The 26,226-nt window shown below is 55.4% G+C and overlaps 1 protein-coding gene across 10 annotated transcripts in view; it reads right to left on the bottom strand.

Moving 5' to 3' along the window:
- AGAP1 (ArfGAP with GTPase domain, ankyrin repeat and PH domain 1) overlaps positions 1-26,226 on the bottom strand; it is a 496,078-nt gene that overhangs the window by 281,204 nt on the left and 188,648 nt on the right. For 7 of the 10 annotated variants that reach the window (XM_081261161.1, XM_081261163.1, XM_081261164.1 and 4 more), the window contains 3 exons: positions 11,960-12,045; positions 8,242-8,383; positions 3,043-3,177 (listed from right to left, as the gene is read on the bottom strand). In XM_081261161.1, the coding sequence (XP_081117287.1) occupies positions 3,043-3,177; positions 8,242-8,383; positions 11,960-12,045 (363 nt within the window). Of the gene's footprint in view, positions 1-3,042; positions 3,178-8,241; positions 8,384-11,959; positions 12,046-25,281; positions 25,320-26,226 lie in introns of those variants that run through there. The other 3 variants (XM_081261162.1, XM_081261157.1, XM_081261156.1) reach the window with 2 other exon arrangements.

Raw genomic sequence — 26,226 nt, 5'->3', positions numbered from 1 at the left:
AAGGAAGGAGAGAAAACCAAGGCCCCGACTTGTCCCACAGTCTCAGGAGTGTCCTGCACCCTCTCGGGCTTGGGCTCTCGATCGGCATACGGATCACCAGGCAGGGGCCAAATCCAATGGAGGGCTGCTGAAAGACTGCTTTTCCAGAACGGCAATCACAGCATAATCAGAACCAGCTGGGGCGAAGGGTTGCCAGATCGGCACAGACCTTTCCAGAATGGGGATCACTTCCGGATACTTGCCATGCACCACAGGATGCACACCCGCCTGTCAAAGGAACCCCCGGTGAGTGTGAAACGGGCACTGGCAACCCTTCTCACCCTGGTGACCCAGTCCCAGTGCTCTTCTGACCTGAGCAACTCTCCCACCCTGGGAGGAAAGGCCTCCTGTAGGAGACCACTGGGACTGGCCATGGAGACCATTAAGCCATCCGATGACCACTGTACTGCACCTTTCACATGGATCATGACCTGGCGCAACAACCGTGGTCAGGGCAAGACTGCCCCGTGGACATGAGCTGAGGAAGGTGAGCGCTAAAGTTGCAGCAGAGCATGTCTTAGAACAGCGACGGGCAACAAGCGCTCGGAACTGAGATTTCACCAGTATTCACAATCTTCAGAGTACTCGCCCAGTATTCAGTTCTACACACAACTGACGCCAGGATGTGTAATAGAACAACCCCTACATAAAACAGCACCACTGCCAGGCACCGTGGCACATGCCCGAGATCCCAGCCACTCGGGAGGCTGAGGTAGGAGCACGGCAAGTTCAAGGCCAGCCTCGGCAATTCAGTGAGACCCTGAATAAAAAATAAAAAAGGGCCGCCAGGGATGTGGCCAGACAACAGCATGGGCCCCCGAGCACAGCATGACTCGAGGGTCTCTGGGAATGATGGGTGGCAGGGACGCTTTCCTTTGTCTTGACAAACTGGCCTTTGGAACTCTCCTCTACCCCCGGCCAGCACCCTACCTGAAGATGCCAGGGAAGTGCTTCCTGTCCAGGCAACTGCCAGGCAGGCCCCAGCATTCTGGGGTGCTATGGACTTCAGGTCTGCATCCCCCAAAACTGTCATGCTACAACCCTGGCCCCAGCGTGGGGGCCGGCAGTGGGCCTCTGGGAGGTGATCAGGGCTTGGGGGTGGAGCCCTCGTGGGTGGGAGGAGTGTGCAGGTGGGGATGGCAGCGAGCTTGCCACCTCTCACTGCTCTCTGTGAAGACACTAGAGGGCCACCTGCAAGCAAGAAAGAGAGCCCTCCCCTGCCCCAGATCAGCCGCACCTCCACCTCGGACGTCCAGCTTCCAGACCTGAGAGAGATCTTTGTGGTTTCAGACCTCAGTCCAGGGTCATCTGCTACAGCAGCCAGAATGGACCAAGACACGGTGTTTGGTGGGGAAGCCCTGTAATCTCGCTGTTCCCTGGAATTAACTTTACGATACTTCAGGAAATAAAGGAAAATTCACATTGATAACCACAATAAATGTAAGAAGTAATCACAGAAGAGAATAAACTGACCCACAAGTCATCTCTGATCACCTGCGCCAGGGACCAGACCTGCAGAAGGTCTGCTGCACAACTTGGCGCTCTGTCGCAGGCCGAGAGGGCTGAGCCCACCAAGCCTGCTGAGCCCCAGATGGGCGTGGCTGCGTGTCAAGAAAGCCAGGCGCAGCTCTGGGCTCTTCCTCTCCACACGCCACATGAGCTCAGACAGTAACCAAACCCTGTCGGAGACACCTCTCAGGAGCCCAGCACTTCCTTGGTGATTCTTCCCAGTCCTCTAAGGTTCGTGGAGCCGCAAACACCAAGTGACTTGGGGCTGTGAGGGCTTCACACAAAGGCTGCTGCCCACAGGACACATTCCTGGCGGGGCCGGCTGCAGAGTGGGCAGGGGAGGACAGTGGGACCCCAGGGGCTCTGAGCTCCTTCTCAGGGGAGTCCAGCTTCTTCAGAATGGGCACTGGGAGAGGTGAGGAGGAACAGTGAGTCAGGAAGGGTGCAACGGGACCAATGTGCTAAAAAGGAGGTGAGAGGCAGAGCTGGAGAGGAGCCTGGCTGCAATGAGTATGTGGGGGGGGGGCACGAACCTGAGACCCTGCCTTGCTGCAGCAGGGAAGTGTGGCATTCCTTCGGGCTCACCCGCAATGGAGCTGGAGAGCCGAGCAGGCCCGGCAGCCCACGCTGGGGCCAGAGGACCAGTGCAGACACTGTGCCAGTGCTGACAGGGTCAACAGGCCCCGATGACCTCTGCACAGCCCAGGAGGCCCTCAAGGGTCCAGGCCTGGCTGGCCCACTCTGTGACAATCCCGTCACACCAGAACAGGGGGTACAGACATGTTTCTGCCTCTGTAGGTTTAAACCAGGAGTGGGGGGCCCAGGACTGAATTCCCAAGACATCAGCAGAAATGGAACCCCAGCCCAGGGCACCCTCCTCAAGACTGTAACTCCATGAGAACCTTCCCCAGACCTTCTGACCCCAGAGTCGGAGACCACCCCATGTCACACTCCAGCTCATAACTGACACCTGGCACCCCCTTGTGGACATGAGTGTGACCCCTGGGAGAACCCAAAGCTCCTCTGAGATATTCCCATCTGACTTGTGGCTGCCCCTGCAAGTGGGAGATCAAAAATCAAATGCAATGGCGTCCACGGTTCTAAGTGCTGGACCTCGGGCAGGCCCTGAGTGGCCCAAACCTGACTCTTCTCTCAGCTTAGGTTTCTGAAAGCCCAATTTAAGCCCTTCCCTAAAGACAGGCCTGGAGGCACAATGAGCGCTCACATGGGAAATCTGCCCGTCGCAGGCTGACGGAGCCCGGGAACCAGCCAGCAGAGGTTTGCCCACCCAGGAGGGCGAGAAGGCGACACAGAACCCACCCCAGGGCCGTCTTCAGGCAGGTGACTTCCTCTTTCTCCTGAGCACACCACTGACAGTGGAACAGAAGGGCAATCTCCTCTGTCCCCTTGCTGGGCCTGTCACCACTCACGGGCAGAGCCTGTTCTGGAGTGGCACCTGGGTCACAGAGCTACCAGAGTCTCGGTGGCACTTACCGTCCTGAAAGACCCGCTCCACGTTGAGCCCATAGGTGGCACACGTCTCGTAGTATGTGCACCTCTTGAGGTCGTTGGAGAGCTTCCGCGCTCTGGCGTCATCGATGACCCGCGGGTTCGTGGAACTGATGGCATCTGGAACAGAAGACCAGAGAGTGACAGCACAGTGACAATGTACATGGACGGTGGCGGGTCTGTGACTTCAGGTGCCCGCATGGCTCAAAGCACACGGACCAAGAACCTGCGTTTTGAAAACAGTTTACCCCAAAGTATCAGCTCGAACCCCAGCGTGCCCGTCGCCCTGGCTAGGAGCTCGTGCTACAGGAGAGCTGCTACGTGGGAACAGAACCGCAGTCCAGAACGGCAGGAGGTAGGCGCAAGAAGGACGAACAGCTCCAGAGGAACACACCGAGGACCCAGAGGCCACGTCACCTTCCATGTGACAGCGTCCACGAACAATGCTCCTGCTCCGGGGGTGGCCCTTCGACCACTCTCCCACTGGGTCAGTGTCCACTGGCCCCTGCTAGGTGCCTGGACCTGCTCTACCATGGAGACTCTGTGTGTTCACGCAGCGACATTCTAAATGGCCAGAAGCAGGGACGACTAGGGGTGTAATGGCCGCTGTGGGGGCCACCTGAGGCAATTCAGGAGCCCCTGGGGTTGGTTGGTTGGTTTAATTCTTTTTAATTGTTGAGGAACTTTGTTTTATTTATCTGTGGTGCTGAAAATCGAACCCATGCCTCACACAAGCTAGACAAGTGCTCTGCCACCGAGCCACAGCCCAGCCCAACCCTGTGATTCTAATGAAGCCACTAGGAAGGCACACCTGGCAGAGGTGGGTGGCCCGACACCCGTGGAGGGAGAGCACCCACACACCCAGGGAGGTGTGGGGTGGGGGCGGAGGGGGGCAGCAGGGCCTGCGGGCTGCCTTGAGGTCTGGCTCTCAGGCTCGGAAGTGGGGAGCAATGTAAGGTGGTGTGAGCCACTCGGGTCACAGAGAGTTGGAGGGTACCTGTGGCATCAGCTCCAGGGGGATTTTGGGTGGGGGCTGAGCAGCAAACAGAGCTGTCGGCCCCAGCCCCCCCCCCCCCGCCCCACGAAACACCTGTTTTCTTCAGCCCTGCCATCACGCCTGGCACCCAGCAGGGTCCGCATGCTCGGGGCCACTGAGTGCGCGTAGAGGTGACTGCTCTGTTTCAGAGACGGTTAGGTAACCCGCACTTTTTTGGGGGTTGCATGCTCTTATGCTAAGGAAAGCAACTGAGCACTCTCTAAGCGAAGCCACCAGGGGGTTGTCAACCAGCAGAGCAACCACAGCACACGCCCTACCAAAGCTGGAGTCCTGTCTGCTTGGTGTGGAAAGTGCACTTCAAGTGTAAGAACAAGACATGGAGAGGAAGCAGGTCATCCATTCCCCCCCCTCTCTCTCTCCTTTGTCCCTATTTTACTCTTTAGTCCTGTGGAATAAGTTTGACCTGACCTTGGTAGGTAAACACCAGAGCATGAGTCAGGACGAGGCTCAACAGAGCTGCTCCCTGACATTCCCCAGGTGTTGGGCGTGGAGTAACAGGACACCTCCGCCTATCTTCTGGTCTTATAGATTAGAAAATCTGACTTGCATTGCACAACGTGTAAGGAAAATGGGGGGAAGTTAGAAACTGCAACTTGAGGTGAGGTCCCAGAGCACCATCCAGGATCCCATGCTGGGACCCAGCATTCCACAGCCCCTAGTCCTGGGTGAAGGACCGGCTCCACCTCCCTGTCACCTGCCCGTACAGGTGCACCAAGCCCACCTGTGACCTCTCAACCACACTCCACGGCTGGGTCTCATCCTAGGCTCGTTTCTCATTCCACTTTAACCCTGCAGCTTTGCGCAGACCTGGCTCCCTCCTCCTGTCCATCTAATCAGCAAGCCTTTAAAACACGTTCTGCTTAACAAGCATCCGGCAGCCCTGGCTCAGCCACGGCCCCGTGCACACACAGTTCCTCACCTCCCATGCCCAGTGCCCGTCCCCCTGGACCTCCCTGACCTTGCAGCCTGGGCCAATGAGCAGTGTTCTTCCTGGGTTCCTTCCCCGGCCCGAATCCCCACCTCTGAAGCCACCTACCCCAACCTGCAGGGCGGAAGCTTCAGGCCCTGGTGCACCACCTTTCCTGTTTGGTCTCTCGCACAGCACTGCAAATGCACAGGCTTCAGAGACTGGGGTGCACAGCAGCCTTGGGAGCCCACGCTCGCCCCAGCCTCTTTCACCCAGGCCCCAGGTGCTGGCCATTGGTGAGGAGGGTGAAGAAGCAGAGGGCCTTAGGTGAGCCACGGACCTAACTTTTCTGTACATCTGGGGTGTGGCTGGGCTAAGGAGAACAGAGCTAAAGTGAGACAGGAGCCTCTTGAGTGCCCAAGCTCCCCTCCAGAGGGTCACCCTTGACAAGGCTCCCCAGCTCAGTGCCCACCTGGCTTCAAGCCCAGGACTTCTGCTTCATGAGAGCTGCTTCAGTCTCTGGTGGCTGTCCTCAGCCACCTCCTCGAACCCAGATGACCTCGGGGAGGCACAGATGATCCCTGCTCAGCTAGGGAAGGCAGCTCAAAGGAACAGACTTATCCCCAGGCACAGGGGCAGAGAGGGATGAGCTGCTGCCAGCCCAAGCAGGGCCCACTAAGCCAGCTGTACGTTGAAATACAAGGAACAGCAGCAGCCACTGTCAGACACTCATCATGTGCCCACTGGCACACCGAGTGCCCTCCACGAATTCCTGTCTACTCTGCCAGAGCCCTGACAAGCCGTGTTTCAGGCCACCGGGTCACGGCAGATCATGCCGAAGGGTGTGTGTCCCCAAAACCTGCGTCTCACTTCACTCGATTTCACTCCACCAGCAGAAACACTGGTTTGTGTGCAAAGGACACACGCCCCGACTCCGAGCCTTCCAGCCCAGCCTGGGAACCTACGTGCCGCAAGCCTGCAGCCAGGAGGCAGCTGAGTCCTAAACCCAAGCCTCCCCAAACTGAGTGGCCTCCAGTGACGGCTCAGACACACTGTGGCGAGCCTCGGGAGCAGCTCATCTCCTCCCCTGCAAGGTAGCTTTACGCAGAGCCTCCTTGAGACGAGCACCACTTCACCCAGGTCATCCCTCGGCGGCCACCGGGGAGGTTCCCGGACCTCCCAGGACGCCAACACTCACCGGTGCCCTGGGCCTTCACCGACACAGCACAGCACCCGTGCAGAGCCCAGGCACCCTCCCGCGTGCCTCTGGTCGTCCCTGGAGAACTCGCGGTGCCCAAAGAACTCGTGAGTGCCACAGAAACAGCTGCTACACTGAGGGGTTGAGGGCACAGTGACAAGGTAAGTCTGCACATGTCCAGGACAGATGACATTTCAAAAAAATAACTTCAATCCACAGTTGGTTGAGTCGTGGATTTGGAACCCAGAGAGGGATGGGCAGCTGCTAAGAACCCAGAGCTGCGGAAGGCACGGGGGGGGGGGGGGGGGGGGGGCCGAGACAGCAGAGGGAGACCCCTGGGACACAGGAAGGGGCCAAGTGGGAGGGGGCCTGGGGACAGGGAAGGTGCTGGGCAGTAAGAGTGACCCACCTAGGCTAGATGCATGTGCGGCTATGCCACAGTGACGCCCACTATGTCGTCATCAACACGCACCAATAAAAACAGAACCCAGGGCTTCTTCCAGGCGTGTCCTTGTCTCCCAGGGACCACTAGAGGGTGCTGCAGGCACGAAGAAGCTCTTCCATCTGGTTTTAGGCCCAAACCGCCTCTTGCTCTGAAGGTTTCACTATGAGCCCTCTGGCCATTACAAGTGCCAACTCTGACCTTTCTCACCAGCACCCTGAGAAGTGCCCTGGGCTTAGGGCACGCCACTCCAGCCACTCACATGCCCTTCACCGTGACCTGGCAAGAAGACGTGGGTCGGGGTACTGCCGAGCTCGCTCTCACACCTCACCCAGGGAAGCACACAGCATGTTCCTGAACGGTCACACTGGTGCTGCCCAACTGGAGCCCGACATCGGTGCGTGAAGGCACATGTACCTGCTGGTTCCAAAGGCACTGCCAACAGCAGGCCACACACCACAAAGGAAGGGGATTCGAGCCACTTGGCGTGAGCACTTTTAAAATCCCCTGTGTGCCTGACAAAGCCGTTTAGAGTGAGCTTCATCTAACGGGTAAAAAGAAGCCACGGGCCGCCTCACTCAGACCCCAGAGCAACACAGCCTCTGTGATCAGGAGCAAGGGCGCTGTGTGTGAGTCCACGCAACGGCCCCTTCTCCAAGAGACTAAGGACATAAGCAGCAGGCCCCCAGTGGTCCCACACTGCAGGACCACAAGGTGTCAAAAACAAGACACAGACCAAGGGACACTGGTAGCCAGGTGTCAGAAGTCAAGAATCACTTTAAAGGTGCGCTGAGAGCCCAAACAGGCTGGTTTTTATAAGGTAGGATCTGCTTATAAATCAATTTATACAACAAGGAATTAAAATATAATGTAGAAGGCAAGATAAAATGGATGTTTTCTAAAGCACTCAGGATGTGTGTACGTGATGAGTGTGTTGCCTATCTATGTTGTGTGTAGTACAGATCCATGTTCTGTGTAGTATGTCTGTTCTCTGCATGTGACGTGTGCTTCTCTGGGTTACAGGTATATCTGTTATATCTAGCGTGTGTTGTACGTATATCTGTGCTGCGTGAACGTCGTATGCTTTGTGTGTGTTGTAGGCCCATGCGGGGCACACACCCTGGGTCCCCACCTGTGTTGTATGTGCTGTTTATGTACCTGTATGGATGGGTTGTGTGTCGACTGTGTGCTGTATTGTGTATTTCGGGTACATCTGTGTTGCATGCTATATATATATCTATGTAGTCTGTGTGCACTGTATGTCATGTGTGTGTGCATAGGCGTGTTGCGTGTGTGTCTATACTGGGGGTATGCTGTGTATCTGTGTTGTACATGTATATGTGCTGTGTGTACATCGGGATGTGTGTTGTCTGTGTGTTGTTCATCTGTGCTGCGTGTGTCACTTGGAGCCTGCTGACGAGTGTCTCCACAGAATCACATCAGGAGTGACAGGTGCACATCAGGGGACCTGCGTGCACTCAGTCCCAGCGCCCTTTCTGCCTCGGCCCACTTTCAGAGTCCTGCACACCACATGGCAGGTGTAAGCCAGGGAACCTCGGCTAGCCGTGCGGGGCACTCACCCTGGGTCCCCACCAGCATGAGCGGCACCTCGCTGGTGTTGCGGTAGTTGGCCATCCGGCTGTAGTAGTGGTACACGGTCTGGAAACTGATCTCGTCCTCCAGGCTGAAGACAAATATGACAGCGTCCACCCACATAGCGAACTGCGGAGAGAGCGGGTGAGAGCAGGAGCTGGGGGCGCTCGTGAGGGGAGAGGGCGCGCAGCGCTGGGCCGTCCAGAGCCCAGAGGCAGGCCTGGAACCGCAGGACGTCCGGATGCCTGTGGTGACTTCATCATTAGGCACCTCTTCGTCCTTCTAAGTGCAGAGCCTCCCTGCTTCCCCAGGAGTGGGACCCTGGTCCTCTTCCCACCAGACCCCACGTGGGACACAACTGCACCACCGCCCCGTGGATTCCGAGGCCTGGATGCCCACCCTCTGCCCGGCCCAGCAAGTGCAGCCCTCCACTTAGATGACGAGACCACCTGCCTGGCCTCCTGGGCCTGGAGATGGGCACCGAGGGTGGCCCCAGGCTGTCTGTCCTGCACTGACTCTCCTCTTCAGTCCCTCCAGGGCACCTGGATAGGCTGCCGCGCTGAGAGGGAGCGCCTCTTCCAGCCCACAGCATGCCCAGGAATCCCCCAGCGCCCCACTGCCCACCACCAGCCACCCATCTATCAGGAAGGGCCTTCATGTGGTGAAGGTCTGCTGCGACCAACTCGGCCAGCACCCTGTAAGTTAATCATTACACATCTGTGAGGAGGCCTCGGCTAGCAATCGCCAGGGAGGGACTCACGGCTCCCTTTTACCCTTGTTTTTCCTGCATTCAGCTGGCCCGACACACATGCTCTTTCTGGGAGACAACACACTGCCAGCCCCCACCGCCTTCTATTGGTACCAACCCCCTCGGGAGGCTGTGTGCCTGGGGGTGCCCCACAGCTACCCCCTCGCACCACTAATGGCCCAGCGGCTTAGAGATCCCACCTGTCTGGCACCAAAGTCCCTCCTCTTTCCGAGGGAAAACGAAACAAACCTACAACATCCTGTTCGTCCTCCCTGAAAGAAACAACAGTCCCTCAGGAAGGTTTGGTGACTTCTAACACAGGTGGGCAAACTTTCTGTGGGTTAAACACCAAAACTACTGGAAAACTTCTCAGTTACATGTGAAGTGTTCACATGATAAAACTTTTAGAAACCCAAGGGTCTAATGAAACATATAAAATTAAATAGGAACGTGGAGCAGAGCGTTGTGGGCAGGCCTGAGAGGAAGGGCGGATTCCCCCTCTCTCACCTGGAGTGGCGGTCTTCCCTGGGCACCAGCACCGGAGGAGGGCTCGCTGCCCTGAACGGGAGGCTGAGACCCGTGAATCACAAGGTCCCTGCTCTTCAGAGCGAACACTCTGGCTGCCCTGGTACTGGGCAAATACCCACCCACTCCAACAGCTTCCCCATTAGAAACTGCCACTTGACTGGCCGAGTTTCCGCACTACCATAAGATTTCAGAAGCCACAAGAAGCCCTACAAGTCCCTTCAAGAGGCCATTATTGTCAGACAGACAACAGGAAGTGACCCACAACAACGAAGAAATCCAGAATCCGGTCCTATCTTGATACTCCCCTAAAGGAGATCTTTACTTAATCCTGGAGAAAGCGTCTTGTTCTCAGGGAAACTTCAACCCCTTCCCAGTCAGAGGCCAAGGAGACCTCCTGGGGGTCCTAGCCCTACCCCAGCTTGGTGGGGCTGCAGGACGCCCCGGTACACACCTCAACCCCACATCCTGGCCCCAGCCTTGGGGCGAGATCTCAAAAGTGCTGCGCCCCCAGCTGGCCTCAGTGATTCCAGGATACCACCTTGAGGAGTGCAGGCACCCCAGGTGACAAGGTGACAGTGAGCCTGCAGAGGCACAAGAGGAAACAGAGAAGGAAGGCATCGGCTTGTGCCATCGTCTCCACTGCTTCCCTTAAAGCAATTCCTCATCTGACTGTGCGACTGAGGAAGGAGACTACTGTCACAACAAATGACGCTGCATATTCTGGGCATTCTAAACTACATAAAAGACGCATTTTCCAAGGAGGTTAGAGCAAAGACCTCTCAGGGAAAACTCCACTTGAGACAAAATGCTGGGATTTCTCCAGCATGCAGGGGGTCGGGGGATATGGAAGCACTAGGCGTGGGCTTCAGAACAAAAGCACAGGAAAAAAAGGCTTTTATTTTTATTTTGGACTTTGGTGTGGGGATTGAACCCAGGACCTTGGGAGTGCCAAGACACACTCCACCCTGAGCTACACTCCCGGCCCCTCAGGAGCTTCTTAGGGAAAAGGCATCCCCAGTAAGAGGTGCTGTGGCTCACTCCACACTGGGCCAGTGCCCTGTGACCCCAGGACCTGGCTAGTGCACTCTCCCAGTGTGGCCTGGCCTGGGGCACTTGGTGCAGCGGGGGAGGGAGCTTCCGAGTCTGGCTCTGCTGACTTCTCTGGCTAGCTCGGCACACCCTGAGGCCACTAAGCCAGCGCTTCTGCAGCGTTCCTGTACTTTCTTCAGGGTTTCACACACTGCTCAGGTTGGTTCTCTAAGAACATTCATGTTCTGGGAAAAGCAGGACATGAACCCAGAGACTTCCACGCTCCACCTGCCATTTTCTCCCACATACCAGCTGCTGGAGGCAGCCTGCATCAAGGACAAAGTCCGGTCCTGCATGCTAAGCTGACCTCCCAAACCTTCAGGATGGCTCTGGCCGCAGCCACACGGGCCAGCCACTGAATATCCCTAAACAGGCACTCAACCTGGCTGCGCCCAGCCTCCTGCACCCTCAGCACGTGTTCAAGACGTTCCCTCACTGTCACAGAGCACTCACTCATGCTAAGGTGGCAAACTTTTCATTTTTAACCTCTGGTCTGACTGTGCCTTATTATTGCAGTTTCACAGTCTAACTGGCAGCACTCTCTTTCAACATGGATGCACCCCACAATCACTGGTGTCCAGGGCTGACGGCACAGGGTAACCGTGACATTTCCTCAGCATCCTCACAGTGTTCCCTGCGTGAGGTCCTAGACCTTGAACCACCCCCATGTCCAACATCTCTCACTTTAACCATCCTTATAACTCTATGTTCAGCTTCTCAAGGAGGTAAGTTCAAGATGTCCGAAGGGGGCATCCGTGGTCACTGGCTGTTACTAGCTCTTGCCTCCTTTCCAGCATTTACTAGCAAAATTACGAGGTGGGCAGAACAACCCGTGAACAAGGAAACCCAAGAAAGAAGCTTTCCATGCTCTTGCCACTTTGCTCCCAGGATTCCTATCTTTCTAGGAATTAAAAAAAAAAAAATCACAATATGCTGCAGACCAGTTTTTAGGGGAGACTTGTGTGGGCCAAGAGCCGGAGACCCCAACTCCCGAGGTTTACCAGCAGCAGAAAGAAGACTGGCTCCAAGTCTACCCAAATGACTTCCTACACGACCTCAGTGCCCTGGAGATCAAACCAGTTAACAGGAAAAAAAGAAATAAACAAACCACAGGAACTTCCAGCTGCTATTTCAACCGAATTGACAAATCAGTGCAGATTTTGCTTTTCCTTCCTTCCTAAAAATACAGAATGTGAAAAAAATGGCCCCACAGACCGACTTTTGTGGGTTTTGATATCTTCTCTTTTGGAACGGCATGACTCATTTCTAGAACAGCCTGTCGAATCAGAACCGTAGAAAGCAGAAGGCAGAACTGGTTTTGGAGCGCATGCAGTACTCACCTGTGCCTCTGGGGGGCCCCCTTCATCTCTAATCAGCAGCAGATAGCTTTGTCCATCAACGACAATCTCTTTCTTGAACCTGCCACCTGCCACACACAGAACACCACGTTATAGAGGAAAACAGGGCGGGAGGAGGGCAGACAGACGTGGGCTTCGCTTGTGGAAAAATACACCCTCGGCAGCAGCCTGGGGGCAACTAGCTCTGAGTATCTAGGACTGGATTTCGGAGGTCTCCCACAACCACTGAATTTTAGAACCGAACCCAGATTTTAAAATGCGTCTTTAAGAACCCAAGCACTGTTTGAAGGCACTGTGCCAGGCCAGGCACTCTGGCTGAGAAGCGTGGGATTTTTTTGTAGTCTTTATATGTAAATTCAGAAATTCTCTCTCACTGGGAAACAGAGAACACCAAAATCGTCATTCTCTTGTTGGGTTCACAAGACAGACAAATTTTTCATGCTTGACAGCTGCCTCGTCCACAAAGTACTGCTAAGTTCAGGGCTGAGAACTTGCATTCTCCTCAAGGGAAACCCAGTTTTTGAGAGGAAACACAGAACATCATGAGTGGGGTCTCCGCGGTCAGAGTCACATCGAGGGAAGGACGCTGGACTAGCACACACGGGTTAGACAGAACTACCGATGGGGCCTCCGTGCGGCCGGGACAGTGGTGCAGCGGGCTGACAAGAGGCGTTAGAGACCACGCTGGGTTAGCGAGACCACCAGGGACCCTGCCAGGGCATGGGGGATGGGAGGGAGCAGGTTGCCGGGGCTGCCCTGCACACCCAGGACCACAGGCCTCCACAGAAGGCCACTCCTGGCTTCCTCCACCACACCAAAGACAAATGGCTTTCGAGATTCCGGGCTGAGTCCACTGAGTCGCCCTCACGGGGACCCTGCATTCCTGCCTGAGAAAGCAGCACCTCACGTCCCGCCTCTCACTGTCAACTCCTCTAGGAAGACACCTTAAGAACGCCACGGGAGTCCAGACAACCCAACTCTCCAGGACGACACTGCCAGGCCTCCCCACCGGCCCAGAGACTGTGTGCAGGCCGGTGCCTCCCAGAGTCACGGCCAGTGCCTCCCTTCACCAGGGACCTTCCACCTAGAATCCCAGGTCTGGGCCACTTCACTGCCCACGAGGCTGAACCCAGAGTTCCTGCCCCAACCCCAACAAGTGTCCAGGGCCCTCCAGAGGGAGGCTGCCACCTGAGGCCGGGGCTCACTGACCTTCTTACCCAAGCTTGCCAGGTCGCCTGTACCTGCACACACACGAGGTTACTCTCCCCACACCTGTCCAGCCCTCCAGGGAACACCGCTTGCTTTGCTGAATTTGCTCAGAGTGAAACACAAGAAAAACCTCCAGCTCTGCGGCCAAGGCTCACGCTGCTACAGAGAGAAGTGGGGTCCAAGAAGAGGGCTAGGCAGACGCACTAGGTGAGGGCTAGGCAGGGACAGCTAGGAAGGACACTGTGCCCAGACAAGTCCTCCACCGGCCCTTCCCAGCTGCAAGAACACCTGAAAGTGACCTAAGGTCCGGAATCCTGGGTTCTTCACGGGTTAAGAGGAGGACCACACCCTTCCACAGTAGGGCTGTGTCCCATCGGACACACCAGACACCCCCTAGGTGTGACGGCCGTCTGGGGTCAAGCCCACACACTCCAACGCTCTGTCCGCACCCTGGGGCTGCCCCCCACCAGCTGAGTGGCCTTGCCTTTCTCACCCCCCTCTCTTCACCCTGCTCTACCTGGGAGGGGTGGGGGGCTGAGTAAGTGGTCAAGGAAACCCTGATGGGCAGGGTGCCCAGACCATGGGAGCAGCCCTGGCAAGGCAGTGTCGTTCACCACGTCAGCCAAGGTCACCGTGTCCTCTCATAAAAGACAAACCCAACACAGTGACCTTGTTTTCGGAAGCACTTCCAGCAGAGGCCAAGAAGGCAAAAATGATTTCCCCATTTTTAACTTGCTAAACAAGAGAGGCCGGGCACCTGCTACTTCCCGGTGAGATGGGCCGAATTCAACCTTTCAAGGAAAACGACATTTGAAAAGCCAATCTGTCTCTGTCTCCTTGGGAAAACCTCCTCCTTCACACCAACACTCTGGGGACCTAGTTAGTCACACCGGCCGGGGTCAGGGGAGGCAAACAGGGTCAGTGCAAGAGTTTACACACCTTCCCTACAACTCTGAGTTCTAACTGTGGGCACCCGAGTGTGGGCACAGCCATGGAGAGCCTGCCTGAGGCAATCTAGCAGGTCGGGTCTGTTAAACCGTGGATCCCACATGGATTTCCAAAGTCCTCTGATCACAGGAAGATGTTTGTGCTTGAAGCTATTTAAGCGATTTCAAGGCAAAACCTTAGAACTCGTCTGGGGTTGCTGGGTCCCCCAGGAGACACTCTGCCTACATCCTTCCCAAGCAGACTTCCTGGAAGTTGAGAAGCTGAGCAAAGCCAGGGATCCTGGTGGCCAGGGCTGAACTTCCAAGGCCTCAGGATGGCCTGTCCTCGGTGCTCCAGAAATGCCCTAGGAGCTGGGCCAGGCCCTCCAAGTGCTGCAGCTGTTCAGACCAACGCTGATCACTCCGACCCATGGGCAGCATGACATCCTGCCATGCCACCATCACCCTCCAAGCTCAGGTTGAAGTCTTGGACTCCCTGACCTCAATATGACATTAGGAGGTCATACTGGCATAAGGTGGTCTAACACAACATGGGGAATGTGGGGACACACACGATGGATGCCACATGAAGACAAAAGCAGAGATTTCCAAGCCAAGAGACACCTGGTCTATCAGGAAACCACCAGAAGCTGGAGAGAGGTGGGGACAGGTTCTCCCTCACAGCCTCAGGGAACCAACCCTACCTCGACCCCGGCTTGGACTCTGGCTGCAGAACTGAGCCAGCACACCTCTGTTGTCAAGCCGTCGGCGTGCGGCACCTGCCTGCTGCAGACTGTGCAGACTAACGTGATCTTGCTACCAAGTGCCCTCCTCTATGCACTGGCCTGTGCATGGACCCCAGATGGGTAGGCCGTGGCTCCAAATCAGCACTGCAGCCTGACCTTGCACCTGAGCTTCAGCGCAGAGGGACCCTCCTGGTCAGCAGCATCACACTCCAGTGTTTGCAGAGACCTCATCTCAATCCTGACTGGCCGCCCCAACCTCTGGTCAAGGTGGACACACCATGGGGACGCCTACTGTCTACAAGCCACCAGGCTGTGCCCAGGGAACATGGGTGTCTGTCCCCCCACCCACAAGCACAAAGTCCCAAAGCAGAGACCAGAGGCCACAAAGAAGAAAAAGGAGAGTGGACATGCAGGAGTGGGGAGAAGCCTGGCCAAAGGGGCGGTCAGAGAGGGGCTGTAGACTGGAGAGGGCCGAGCAGGGTAGGCCACAGGGCTGGGGGAGGACGAAGCCAGCAGGTACCTCATCCCTGACTTGCTCTGCATAAGCAACCCCTAGGGTGCCAGCACCGAGGCTCAGGAGTCATCCCGCCCAGTCCACCCCTGCCCGCCTGCCCTGCTCTGAGGAGATGGACAGCTCTGGAGACCCACTGGACTGCCTGAGCGTCCGTGTCCTCTGTAACATGGGCTCTCCTTCAAGGGTAGGCAACCGAGGAAACGCACTCAGAACCTGCGGAGGACCCAGCAGCGGGGGGGTCAGCCAGGTCTCCATGCAGAATCCCTCCCCTTCCCTGCTCAGCCCTCAACATCCAGCCTCCAGACCTCCACAAACCTCCACTGTGGCCTCACATTCACAGAACAGCCTGTGCTCCTCGGCTGGGTTTCTGCACAAGCTTCCTCCTGCCGGCTGCCAGCCTCAGCGCCCCTCTAGACACTGCACATCCAAAGGGTCCCACCACAGCCCTGTCCTGAGCCCAGCCCACACACCTCCTCACCCCAGGGCTCAGCCTCCCTGTGCAGCCCCAGCTGGCCCCACCCTCCCAGCTGCTCCCCAAACATCAGGACATGTGGGGCCCCTGCTAGGTCCACCCTCCACCTGGCTTAGCCATCTTGCCTTGCTCGGGCTGACCTCACGGACTAGGTGGCCTGCAAAGCAAAAGGAGGGGGATGGAGTCTGTCCCTGGGGACAATGACATTCCCTGCAATGGCAGCAGCCCCAAAGCCTTCAGCACACCTCAGCCACCTCCCTGGGGAGCAGGACCACTGGGCATCAGCGTCCAGCTCTTGCAGGCTGCAGGATGACGCTTCCGCCCACAGGCACATTGGCACTGTCCGTGTCTTCAGGTGCCAGGTGAGCGGTACTCCTGGGTGCTGGGCGATCAGTACTTCTAGGTGCCGAGCCTCAGCCAGGAAAGGCTCCCAGGAGCTCCCTCCTGAACTCGGCCATGGCTCTGGCTGGGCCACCCCAGGTGAAGGGCTGCAGACCCAACTTCCACCACCTCCACAGGGAGGGGACTCTGCCCCCATCCGGAAGGCCTCTTCCTGCTCTGAAGTCACTTCCCCCGCCCCCGAAACAGAATGATTCATCTTTCATTTCACCAAACGCTCAGGCACCCAGACTGGGGAACGGAGAACATGACGCAGGGGCGCTCCCGACACAAGCAGCTCCGCTAGAGTCCATGCTGGCACCTGGAGAGGCAGACCACAGGGAACGGGTGCTGGGGGTCAGGTGACAAGTCAGGCTTTGACATCTGTCTTCTCCAGCTTCCCTGAAGGAAAATCCTTGCAGTGAGAGTATCGTTGGTGGCAGGCTGGTCCCAGCAGGTCCTGTTGCCCTGGGTGTGGCCGAGTATCCCTTATCCAAGATGCTGGGGACCACAGTGGCTTCAGAGCCTTTTCAGATTTAGAACGTTTGCAGAGACTTCACCAGCTGACCATCCCTAATCCGAAAATCTGAAATGATCCCAAATCTGAAACTATTTGAGTATCACATTAGTTCTCCAAATGTTTTGGATTTTGGAGCATTTCGGATTCCAGATTTTTGAATCACAGATATTCAATCTGTATTTTAAATTCAAACCTGCCTTCTCACCTCAGTCATTAGATATTTTCCTATCTGAATTTTAGGGAACATACCCAAACTCCATATCCAAGTTCACTTTTTAATGTAGATTTTTAAAATCTATTTGATATTCAATTTTCCAGAAGGTCCTACCAGTTATCACACCACCTTGCCACGGCCCATGCTATAGACTTGTTGCACGAGGGACACTCAATCTTCTCTGCCTGCCCATTACTATTACGTAACATTACGTTTCATCAGGGACAATTTATTTTCAAAAGCGGCTTCAGTCTCCCCAAACCTGGCCTCCATGATGGATACCACTGACAAAGGCCTGGCTCAGACACCTGGGAGCAGGTGCTGGCGATCAGGTGACAATCGGAGGTACGCCAACCCTGGAGCTGGCCTTCCGGGCTGGGCAACAGGCATGAGTTGCCCTCTCCAAGGTGGCGCCAGGACGCTGCAGCTTTGGTAACAGCACCACAAGATGGGGAGACAGAGCGCCCCCTCCTGCTTCTTCCCAAGCCAAGGGAGGCACGGCATGCCACGCTGAGACCCAGCACACAGGCAGATCTGTGCACCATTGCCGAGGGGACTGTGTGAACCCAGTGCCACTCAACCCAGCAGCACCCCCCACGCCATCACCAGAGGAGCGGCTCCTTGTGGGAAAGCAACCTCGAGCGTGATTTAAGGGGGTTCCGCTTCACCCCAAAGGCAGGCAGACCTCCCAGGAAGGCTGGCCACCGCGACCCTGCAGTGTGCCCTGGGCCTGCAGCTGTGAGAGCCAGGCATCTCCCTACAGTCAGCGGGGCAGAGAGAGGGAGGTGGGCAGACGAGCCCTCCTAGGTGTGAGGCGGGCGTGCTCAGTGAAACGAGAAGCACGGCAGGAAAGGAAGGGTGCCCCGCGGGGCTCTTCCAGCTCTTCCACGTCTCTTCATGACGCCTTACGGGTGTCTCTTACCGTCCAACCTCAGCCCATTCCAGGGTTACGATCCTGAGCCTCACACTGTGGGAACGAGTTCAAGATCTGGGAGGCTGGAGTAAGAACTCGGTTCCTTCTGGCATTTCAATCACACAGCCAAGAGCTACTGCGCTGAGATCCCTTTTAAATGTCTTATCCATGTTGTCAGTTCTGCTTTAAGAGGGGAAAATAAAGCAACTGCAATTTCCTATTAAAAAAAAAATCTCTGTTGGGAGTAAACACACTGCAGATGTTTGACATTTCTGTTCTATCATTTTCACTAATTGGACTGAAAGCTATTAACGTATCATTAGCAGTTCTGCAAGCAGCAGAGTGACAGCAGTGACAGCCAGCCTCCCAACACTCTGTGCAGGGTTTCTTTCTCCCCAGGACATCTCCATTATGCTCACAGCATCCTGTGACCCCAACACCTCCAGATCCACCAGGGAAAGTTGAGACGCTGACTGCGATCCCCGCAGTCGGCTGCAGAGAGAACCTCACTCCCAGAAGGCCTAGCGGCTCCTTATCCCACTTTCCTCCTATGACCTTGTGCAGTGCCAAGGCCTAGGGACCCACAGTGGTGCAGTCCCATCTGGAAATGAGACTGTCCAGTGCCCTCAGCTGAGGCTGCAGGGGGTCTGCCTTCCCTCGTCCACTGACAGCCGCTGCAGCTGTGAAGCCATCACTGCGCTTAGGAAAACCACGAGGGGGACGCCCGAGACACCCGCCTGCAACTTCCGTTCTTCACTGCTGGTCTCCATCCTTAGATTCTCATGAACAAGCCAAGGTTGGAAATTATTCTTGAGTAAGGCTGCATTTGACAGCACACAGTTCCCCTTTTCCTTTAGAAAGAGGAGGGGAATTTGAGCATCTGACCCTGAGGTCACTGGGCAGCAGATGCTCTCTGGGGGCTGCAGATGGGCTTGCACTTTCTCAACTGTGACAAGGGGGACACGGCCCAAGAGGCAGCTAGTGGTCCTCCAGCCATGGCTGACAGGGACTTCCATGAAGATGTTTTGTAATTTTACCTAAAACTTTCTCGCTTGTTATTTCATGGTATTTTAGATAAAACAGGAAGAATATCTGCAAATGTTGCTTCCTGATGTTTAAGCAAAGTGGACTGAGAACACACTGAAAAGGACTGTGAACTCTGTTTCTCCCTGAGGGAACATAAAACAAATTTAATCATGAATTTGCCTTTGTCTTCCCAGCACAGGGGTTGAGCCCAGGGGCACTCTAGCACTGAGCTGCATCCCCAGCCCCTTCCACCTTTTTGTTGTTGTTTATATTTTACTTAGCAACAGGGTCTCCATGAGTTGCTTAGGACCTCACTTAGTTGCTGAGGTTGGCTCTGAACTCGTGATCCTCCTGCCTCAGCCTCCTGAGCCACTGGGATAAGAGGCATGCACCACCGACCGTATGCAGCCATTTTATCTCGAGAAAGGGTTTTGCTAAGTTGTAGAGGCTCGTCTTGACCTCAATTCTCCTGCCTCAGCTTCCAGAGTCAGTGGGATTACAGGCATGCACCACCACACCCAGCTGCCAGATTAAAAAAAATAAAATCCATCTGGCTTTTTAAACTGGGAGGAAAAACTACTTAAGTCAGTAACTTATTAACAGTGGGGCTTTGAAACAGTTTTTCATTGTGACATTTAAAAGGAATTTTGGACCCCATGTTATTTTTACACTGTGAAAAAAGGTTTATTGGTAAATTATCTTACAAACCTCAAGTGAATCAGATTTTACTTGCTCTGGCAATTTTGTTTTTTTAAAATGTAACATTTGGAAATAAAAAGGTACTATTCCAAGGGTGCACCACAGGGGGTAAGGACCCAAGGGACACTCAGGCTCTGACTTGAGAGGAGAAGCTCTGGCCTCCACTCAGTCCCCAGTGAGACAAAGGGAAGCAGGAAGGAGTGCTGGTCGGGGCGGCAGGTCAGAACTCCCCCAAACTGGACTGCCTTTCCTAACAATCCCTGATGAAACGGGGAGGGGATTAAACACCCGAAGAATGAGGGAAGGGGCCCAGCTGAATGTAACAGCCCGCGCAGGTGGGCACCGGCAAGGGGGCTCTCAGGAGGCTGGGTGGGAGGGGCATCTGGCTCCTGCCCCACCCAGCAACACCCCAGATCACTTTACCCCAAAGAGGAGGGGAGGAGACGAAGGGCGGCCATGGTCCTGCCCCCTCTGACTCCTGACTAAGGAACAGGACTCATAAGGTGAGCAGGGGAATGAGCATACACACCACGCCCAGGACAGGCCCCAACAGGGCGATTCAGAGGGGCAGGCAGAACACAATCACCCATGTGACACCACCCTCCTCAGGGGCAATGACATCCCTCCCAGGTCCTGCGGTCCAGACAGCGGTCGAAGCCCAGGTGCTGCACTCCCCTGCAGCTGTGGGACACGTGGGGCAGGTGGCAAAGGGGAAGGCGGTGACTGACCAGCCCTTCTGGTCCAGGGCACTCTTCAACCCCATTTCCCCCACCACAGGAGGCAGGACAGAGGACGCTCCCAATAGCCCCAGCTGCCTCAGAACAGAGAGAAGCCTTCCCAGGTGGACCACCACAGTCTGCCTGGGTCCAGCGGGAGTGAGCCACTCTGACCAGAAGAGCCGCCTGGTGAAGTCAGAGACACGCAGGAGGAAGGCTCAAGGCAGGACTTCATGCAAAGGCCCCACAGGGGAAAGGGGACAGGAGGAGGGGAAAGGGGACAGGAGGGAGCAGAGCTGCTGGAGAGAAAACCAACTCAGGGAAACCTGGCCACCTCCCACACAGAGCGACTGCACCAAGAACCACACCAGCGCTCCTAAGGACAGAGGCCTGGCAACAGCACTGGGACGGAGGAGGGACGGGTGAGAAGACGGGAGCTGAGAGATGAGGCGGGGGTTTCCCGTAGAGGGTCCAGCCCAGAGGGCTGGGGAAGGTGTCCAGGAGGGGACGGACGACCCGCGGGGCCAGTGGGATCTCTGACGACAGGCCCAGCAAGAGGGGGAGAAAGGTCTTCAAAGATGAAGGACAGTGGAGTTCTCCTGAAATGCAGAAAGACCCGAATGTACAGATCCCAGGGGCCAGCGAAATCCCAGAAAGCTCCAATTCCGGAAAACTAGGGCAGGCCCTCAGCTTTAGAGATGTGCCTCCTGAGCCTGCGGGAAAACCGGGGTGCACACAGCAGGAGCCCCACCAGAGGGGCTTTCACACAGGATTGTTTTGGACACTGTGTTGCAGTAACAACCAACTAAGTGAGGTCAGGGGCAGATGGACAGGCTGTCAGCGATGCCCCCCTCCCCCACCCCCGCCAGGAAAGCTGGGAAGCTGCAGCTCCAAACCGCACCTTCAAAAACCTTGTCCTGCATTTGGATGAGCACTTGGACGGGAGGCAGCCTGCCTTGTCACGAGGGACAGGCCAGCCGCCTGGCATGACCTAAATCAGGTGGAGTTCTTCCTGTGGATCTGATGCTTACCTCCAGGAGGGAGGCTTCGATCTGAAACATCTCTGTCTCTTCTCCCAATTGAACTTGGCATTTGGAAGCCCCACTCTTCCTAACACTTCAACGCTTTTGGATTTATTTAACTGAAGAGTACTTTGAAGTTGCAAGTAGTTGATAGGTTTAAGAAAAACACAGAGCCACTCACTTGAGTAGCTCAAGATTCTCGACGGCAAGTAAACAAAGCGAACATTAACTGGATAGAAAGGCAGATGTGAAACTGAAACGTGGAGAGTCAAGTTCATGTTCTTGAAAAGGGCTGTATTGTTGTCTTCAATAACAAGGAGTCCAAAATGTATCGACGGACCTGAAATTTTGATTGATGAAATACTCTTAGGTACTAGAAAGCTGCTTTAAGTGTCTTTTAAAAATGTGATTTGCTGCTCAAGAAGATGATGGAAAACTAATGTTCAGAGAGATGGCTTCTTGAATTTCCAAAACTTGGATTCAATTTCTTTACATTTCAGTTTCCAAGAGCTCTGGGTTAAAACACCAATTGGCAAATTCACACACAAAACCTATTAAGAGCTCTCTTCTCCACATTGCATCTTGTAAAACACTTTGGCCAGGTGGTGAGCGTGGGATATGCAGACCAACCTCCACCATCCACACCCACATTTTGCCAGTTTTTCCCCCAAAACACCCCATCCAAACGTGCTAACAGCACATCCTCCCAGCAAAACGAGCTCCTGACCCTGTTGCACAGTCGGACACTGAAGAGAAAGAAACACATGGCATCGTCAGGGACCTTGTGGGGAGGGTGGCCAAGAAGGCCACAGTAGGACTTCACTTTGAAACAGGCCATGGACACAGGAGAAATGGCCCGGAGGGAGGAGCCCATGGACACAGGAGAAACGGCCTGGAGGGAGGAGCCATATTTGCACAACCAGGTGCCTCCTTGGGCAGCAGAGCCTGTCTGGCCCCCAGGAGGATAAGGCAAGGCTCCCCTAGTTCAGAGCCCCCAGGCCCACTCAGCTGCCTCTGCGCCACGCCTGGGACCTTCCTGCAGAGCTGCCACTGGAAGAGATTCTGGACTCCTAAAAGCTCCACGAAAGTCACACTTCTCCCCCAAAACTCAACCTCACACCCAGCTGTGGCCAGCTCATCCCAGACCGCACAGCAAGCTGATGTCCTGCTGAGCCTCGGGGCCTGTTTGCTGATCCGTAAAATGGGTGAGAGGATCAAACAAGTTTCCTCCGAAGGGTCAACCTCAGGCCACACCTGCAGCTGAACAGCTTTCCAGCTTCTGCAATCTCGGTCTCTGTAGGTGAATGCACAGGTAGTAACAGCCGCTGTCTTGTCCTGCCATGGTCAGGAGCGCTCAGGGGCTGGCAGCTCCTGGTAATGTACCATTACAAATGGCTCAAAAATTCAACTCATCGTGGCAGCTTCACAATGACGGCAACATCGTTTCCAAATGGAGCAACACACACACACAGTGTCCCAGGACATCCAGTGAAAAGGAGAAGCAGTCTAAAACGATGTTGCAGAGGATGAAAGATGTGTGTCTTGCTCTTAAATTCCCACAGACAAACCAGCCTCTCCCAGGACTGTGGTCGCCCAGGCCTTCTGGAGATCCAGGAACTTCCGCGTCCCCCTCACGTCAAAGCAGTTCATGAAGAAAGCAAGTCCTGGACAAGTGCTTCTCCAATGGCTCCAGGAAAAGGATTCCAGAAGTCTCAGGACTTATCCATGTGGGTGGCGCATTTCCAACTCAGACCAGAGCATCCAGACAAGTAGAGATCAGGGAAACAACCTTCATCCTCAACCCACAGCACGCTTTGGTTCTCACTGCTCTTGGGCCAGAGGACTCTAGGCGACCCCTTTCCAACCGTCCCGTTACAGCCCGTGGCTGGCTTCTGCCCTCCACCTGCGTCAGTCGCTGGAGTCCTGGCGTCTGAAGCACACTCTCGAGTCCCACACTGTGCCAGGCATCGGGTCAGGGCTGGGAGTGCAAAGACAGCGGCAGGCTCTGTGCCCTGGACAAGCTTGGTGCCAAGGGAGGGGAGACAAGGAAAGAGGCCACACTTGAGACCGGAAGACCAGTCAGGTGGGCTGGGAGGCCACAGGCGGCCAGGCCCGGGCTGACTTTCAGTCATCAGTGAAGGAGCCTCGCAGTCAGATCTGACTTACAATCAAACAAGCGACCTTCGGACCACCACTGCTGGGCGGCTAATGCTCGGTGCCCGCAACAGCCCCAGAAAGGGCTCGCAGGTTCCACTGAGTGTGTCCACCATGCATGCCAGTCCTTCAGAGGAACAGGCACTTCAGGTTGGTTGTTTCATTTGTAATATTTTGCACACTTAAGTATTTAAAAATAAAAAGTAAAGCAAAGGCCTCAGTGGATGAAGAAAAGCAGCCCTACTCCTCACCTAGGCAAAGCTTCCTCACTGAGCAGTGCACCAAGCCTGAACTGCGTCCCCCAGTGCCAGGACTGGGTCTATGGGAGCAGTGCAGGGGGCAATGCAGGCAGCCCAGGGGGCTACCCAGCTCCAATGCCAGGGCCAACACGTCCTACCTCTCTACACCCTCGGATCACAGCGTTCTAAGCCAGTGCTTGCCATGGGAAAGTAACTTCATGCTAAGAGATGATGTGTTACATAAACCCTGCTTCTGAATATGCAACTCTGGAAATGAATATGCAGAAGGACTGGTTTACAGTGGTTCATTCACATATGACTCTGAATACAAACAAGGTATCAGGCTACGGGGAGCAAGGGTCCCCCTAGGTGGCACTTCATTCCTCAGCCCCATTCCTGTCTGTCCTCAGGAGCATAACAGGAGCAGGGCTGGAAGCTGAGTGGGGAACAGCCAGAGACCAGCACCAAGGCACTGCAGGTTGGATTCTGCTTTGTCTTTTACAACCCCTTTTAAAACCTCTCAAACCCCTTCCTAGCTCACCGGCAGTAACACTCCAGCCAAGGCCCTCCCTACCCTACTGGGGTCTGTCCTGGGATATTTCTTTCTTCAGGTGCTGGGGATGGAGTCAGGGCCTCTCCATGCTAGACAAGTGCTCCACCGCGGAGCTCCACCCCAGCCCTCACCTCAGATATTTCTTTTGCTGATGGCCACATTCCACTTTCCCCATGCCCTCTGGGAAATTGTGTTAAGATCCTCTATCAAGAGTATCATTATGGCTGGGTTGTGGCTCAGCGGTAGAGCGCTCGCCTAGCACGTGCGAGGCCCTGGGTTTGATCCTCAGCACCACATAAAAATACATAAAAAAATAAAGTTACGACACCTTTGTGTCCAACTACAACTAAAAACATAAATGTTAAAAAGAGTGTAGTTACTTTATTAGAAGGAGGTCTCCAGGTCTCTGTCCCTCCTTCAGAGCACCTGCACCCCCACCCCCACCAATAGGACCAGCGTTGTTTGCTGAGAAGCACCAAGACCCCCAGAGTGGGTGGAGACCAGATGTCCCTGTGACGTTCTCATGGGAACAGAAGCTCCTGGATCTTGGGCTGAGCTCACCCCTGGCAGGCCCAGGGGTTCCTCCAGGGGGTCCTGCGCCTGGGACATATCAGAACAAGCCACATCTGCCACCCATGCTGACCTACCCTCAGGATGAGACCTCTGCCTGCGTCAGAGAACACGCCAGGACACAGCGCTCTGGGCAGCTGGACACACCTGGAGCCAGTTCACCTTAGATGGCTCCTGAGGGGGCATGAGAATCGGGTGCAGAGGATTTGGGGCGCCAGACACCAGCAGCTCACTGCTATCACCTGAGTCAGTTCTGAGGCCTCAGGGGTCTGGAGATTCCTGCTGTTCGTTCCCTGAAGTCTGTCTCAGGGCCAGCCAGCATGACTGCTGTGGCGGTCAGGACACAGGGGGCTGGCCCCGCCTTCCTTCCCCCTCCCTCTCCTGGGCTGCCCACACAGCTCCTCCTCCATCCCTGCTGCAGAGAAGACCCTACCACGGGCCAGTTCCACTTCCAGATGCTACAGCTGCCCCACACTCGGGCTGACAGCTCTTCCTGCATCCCCGGGTCCTATCCAGGCTCAAGTCCGCTTCTTCGCACCACTTCGGTCCACCCCTTCCTCTGGGTGTGTGGAGTGAACACACACTGCGCTGGCTTCCTCACCAAGGCCCTCTGCACACGACACACTCCCCCTCAACACAGCTGGCTCCTTCCTTTGGCTCAAAGAACAACTCCCGCATGTTTGTTGTCCGTAGTGGCAACAACAGGATATGTCAGGAGAGGTCCTCCTGAACCTTCATCCCGCCTCAGAATTCTTCCTAACACGGAATGTGCCAGAAGCCAAGGATGGAGAAAGGAATAGACCATGAGTTGAACCTGATTTCTGTTTCTGGTCTGGGTCAATCATAGGTGAATTTATTAGGTTTAAGTAAATGGATCAGATGAAACTGTCATGTTTTGTACGTTACTGGCAGCTGCCTGTGGCTTAATTTGTACTAAGATATGCCCCCCCCCGCCCCCCCCACACACACACACAGCTGGCCCAGTTCTTCTCAGATCTTACGGCTGGTATCCAAAGCCTCTGCTTTCAGGCCAGTGGTGGCCGAGTCCTGAGGAGCATGCAGGCGGAGGGAGAGCTGGGAACCACATCATCACAAGCAGATTCTCCTAGGAGGTTCTTTCTGGCACCTGTCTTAATTTGCTGTTGGTGTTTCTTTCAATTTCTACCTCCCTGCCTCCATGCCCCCTGTTCCCTGCCCCAAGGCTGGCTTCAGCCCAGGATTTCTTCCTTTCATAGGGAAAACCTCTCAGCCCTGACCCAGGACTGCCCAAGTCAAGGAGTATGATCAGCAGAGGTGTCCTCTGAACAGTGAACCTCTCCCCTCTGCTGGGACCAGCAAGTGTGCAGGGCAGGGAGGAGGTGGTGGGCGAAGGCCACGC

Source organism: Spermophilus citellus, assembly GCF_964194105.1.
Source record: "Spermophilus citellus genome assembly, chromosome: 11".
Lineage (NCBI taxonomy): Eukaryota > Metazoa > Chordata > Mammalia > Rodentia > Sciuridae > Spermophilus > Spermophilus citellus.
This window is presented reverse-complemented; position numbering and strand designations above follow the sequence as displayed.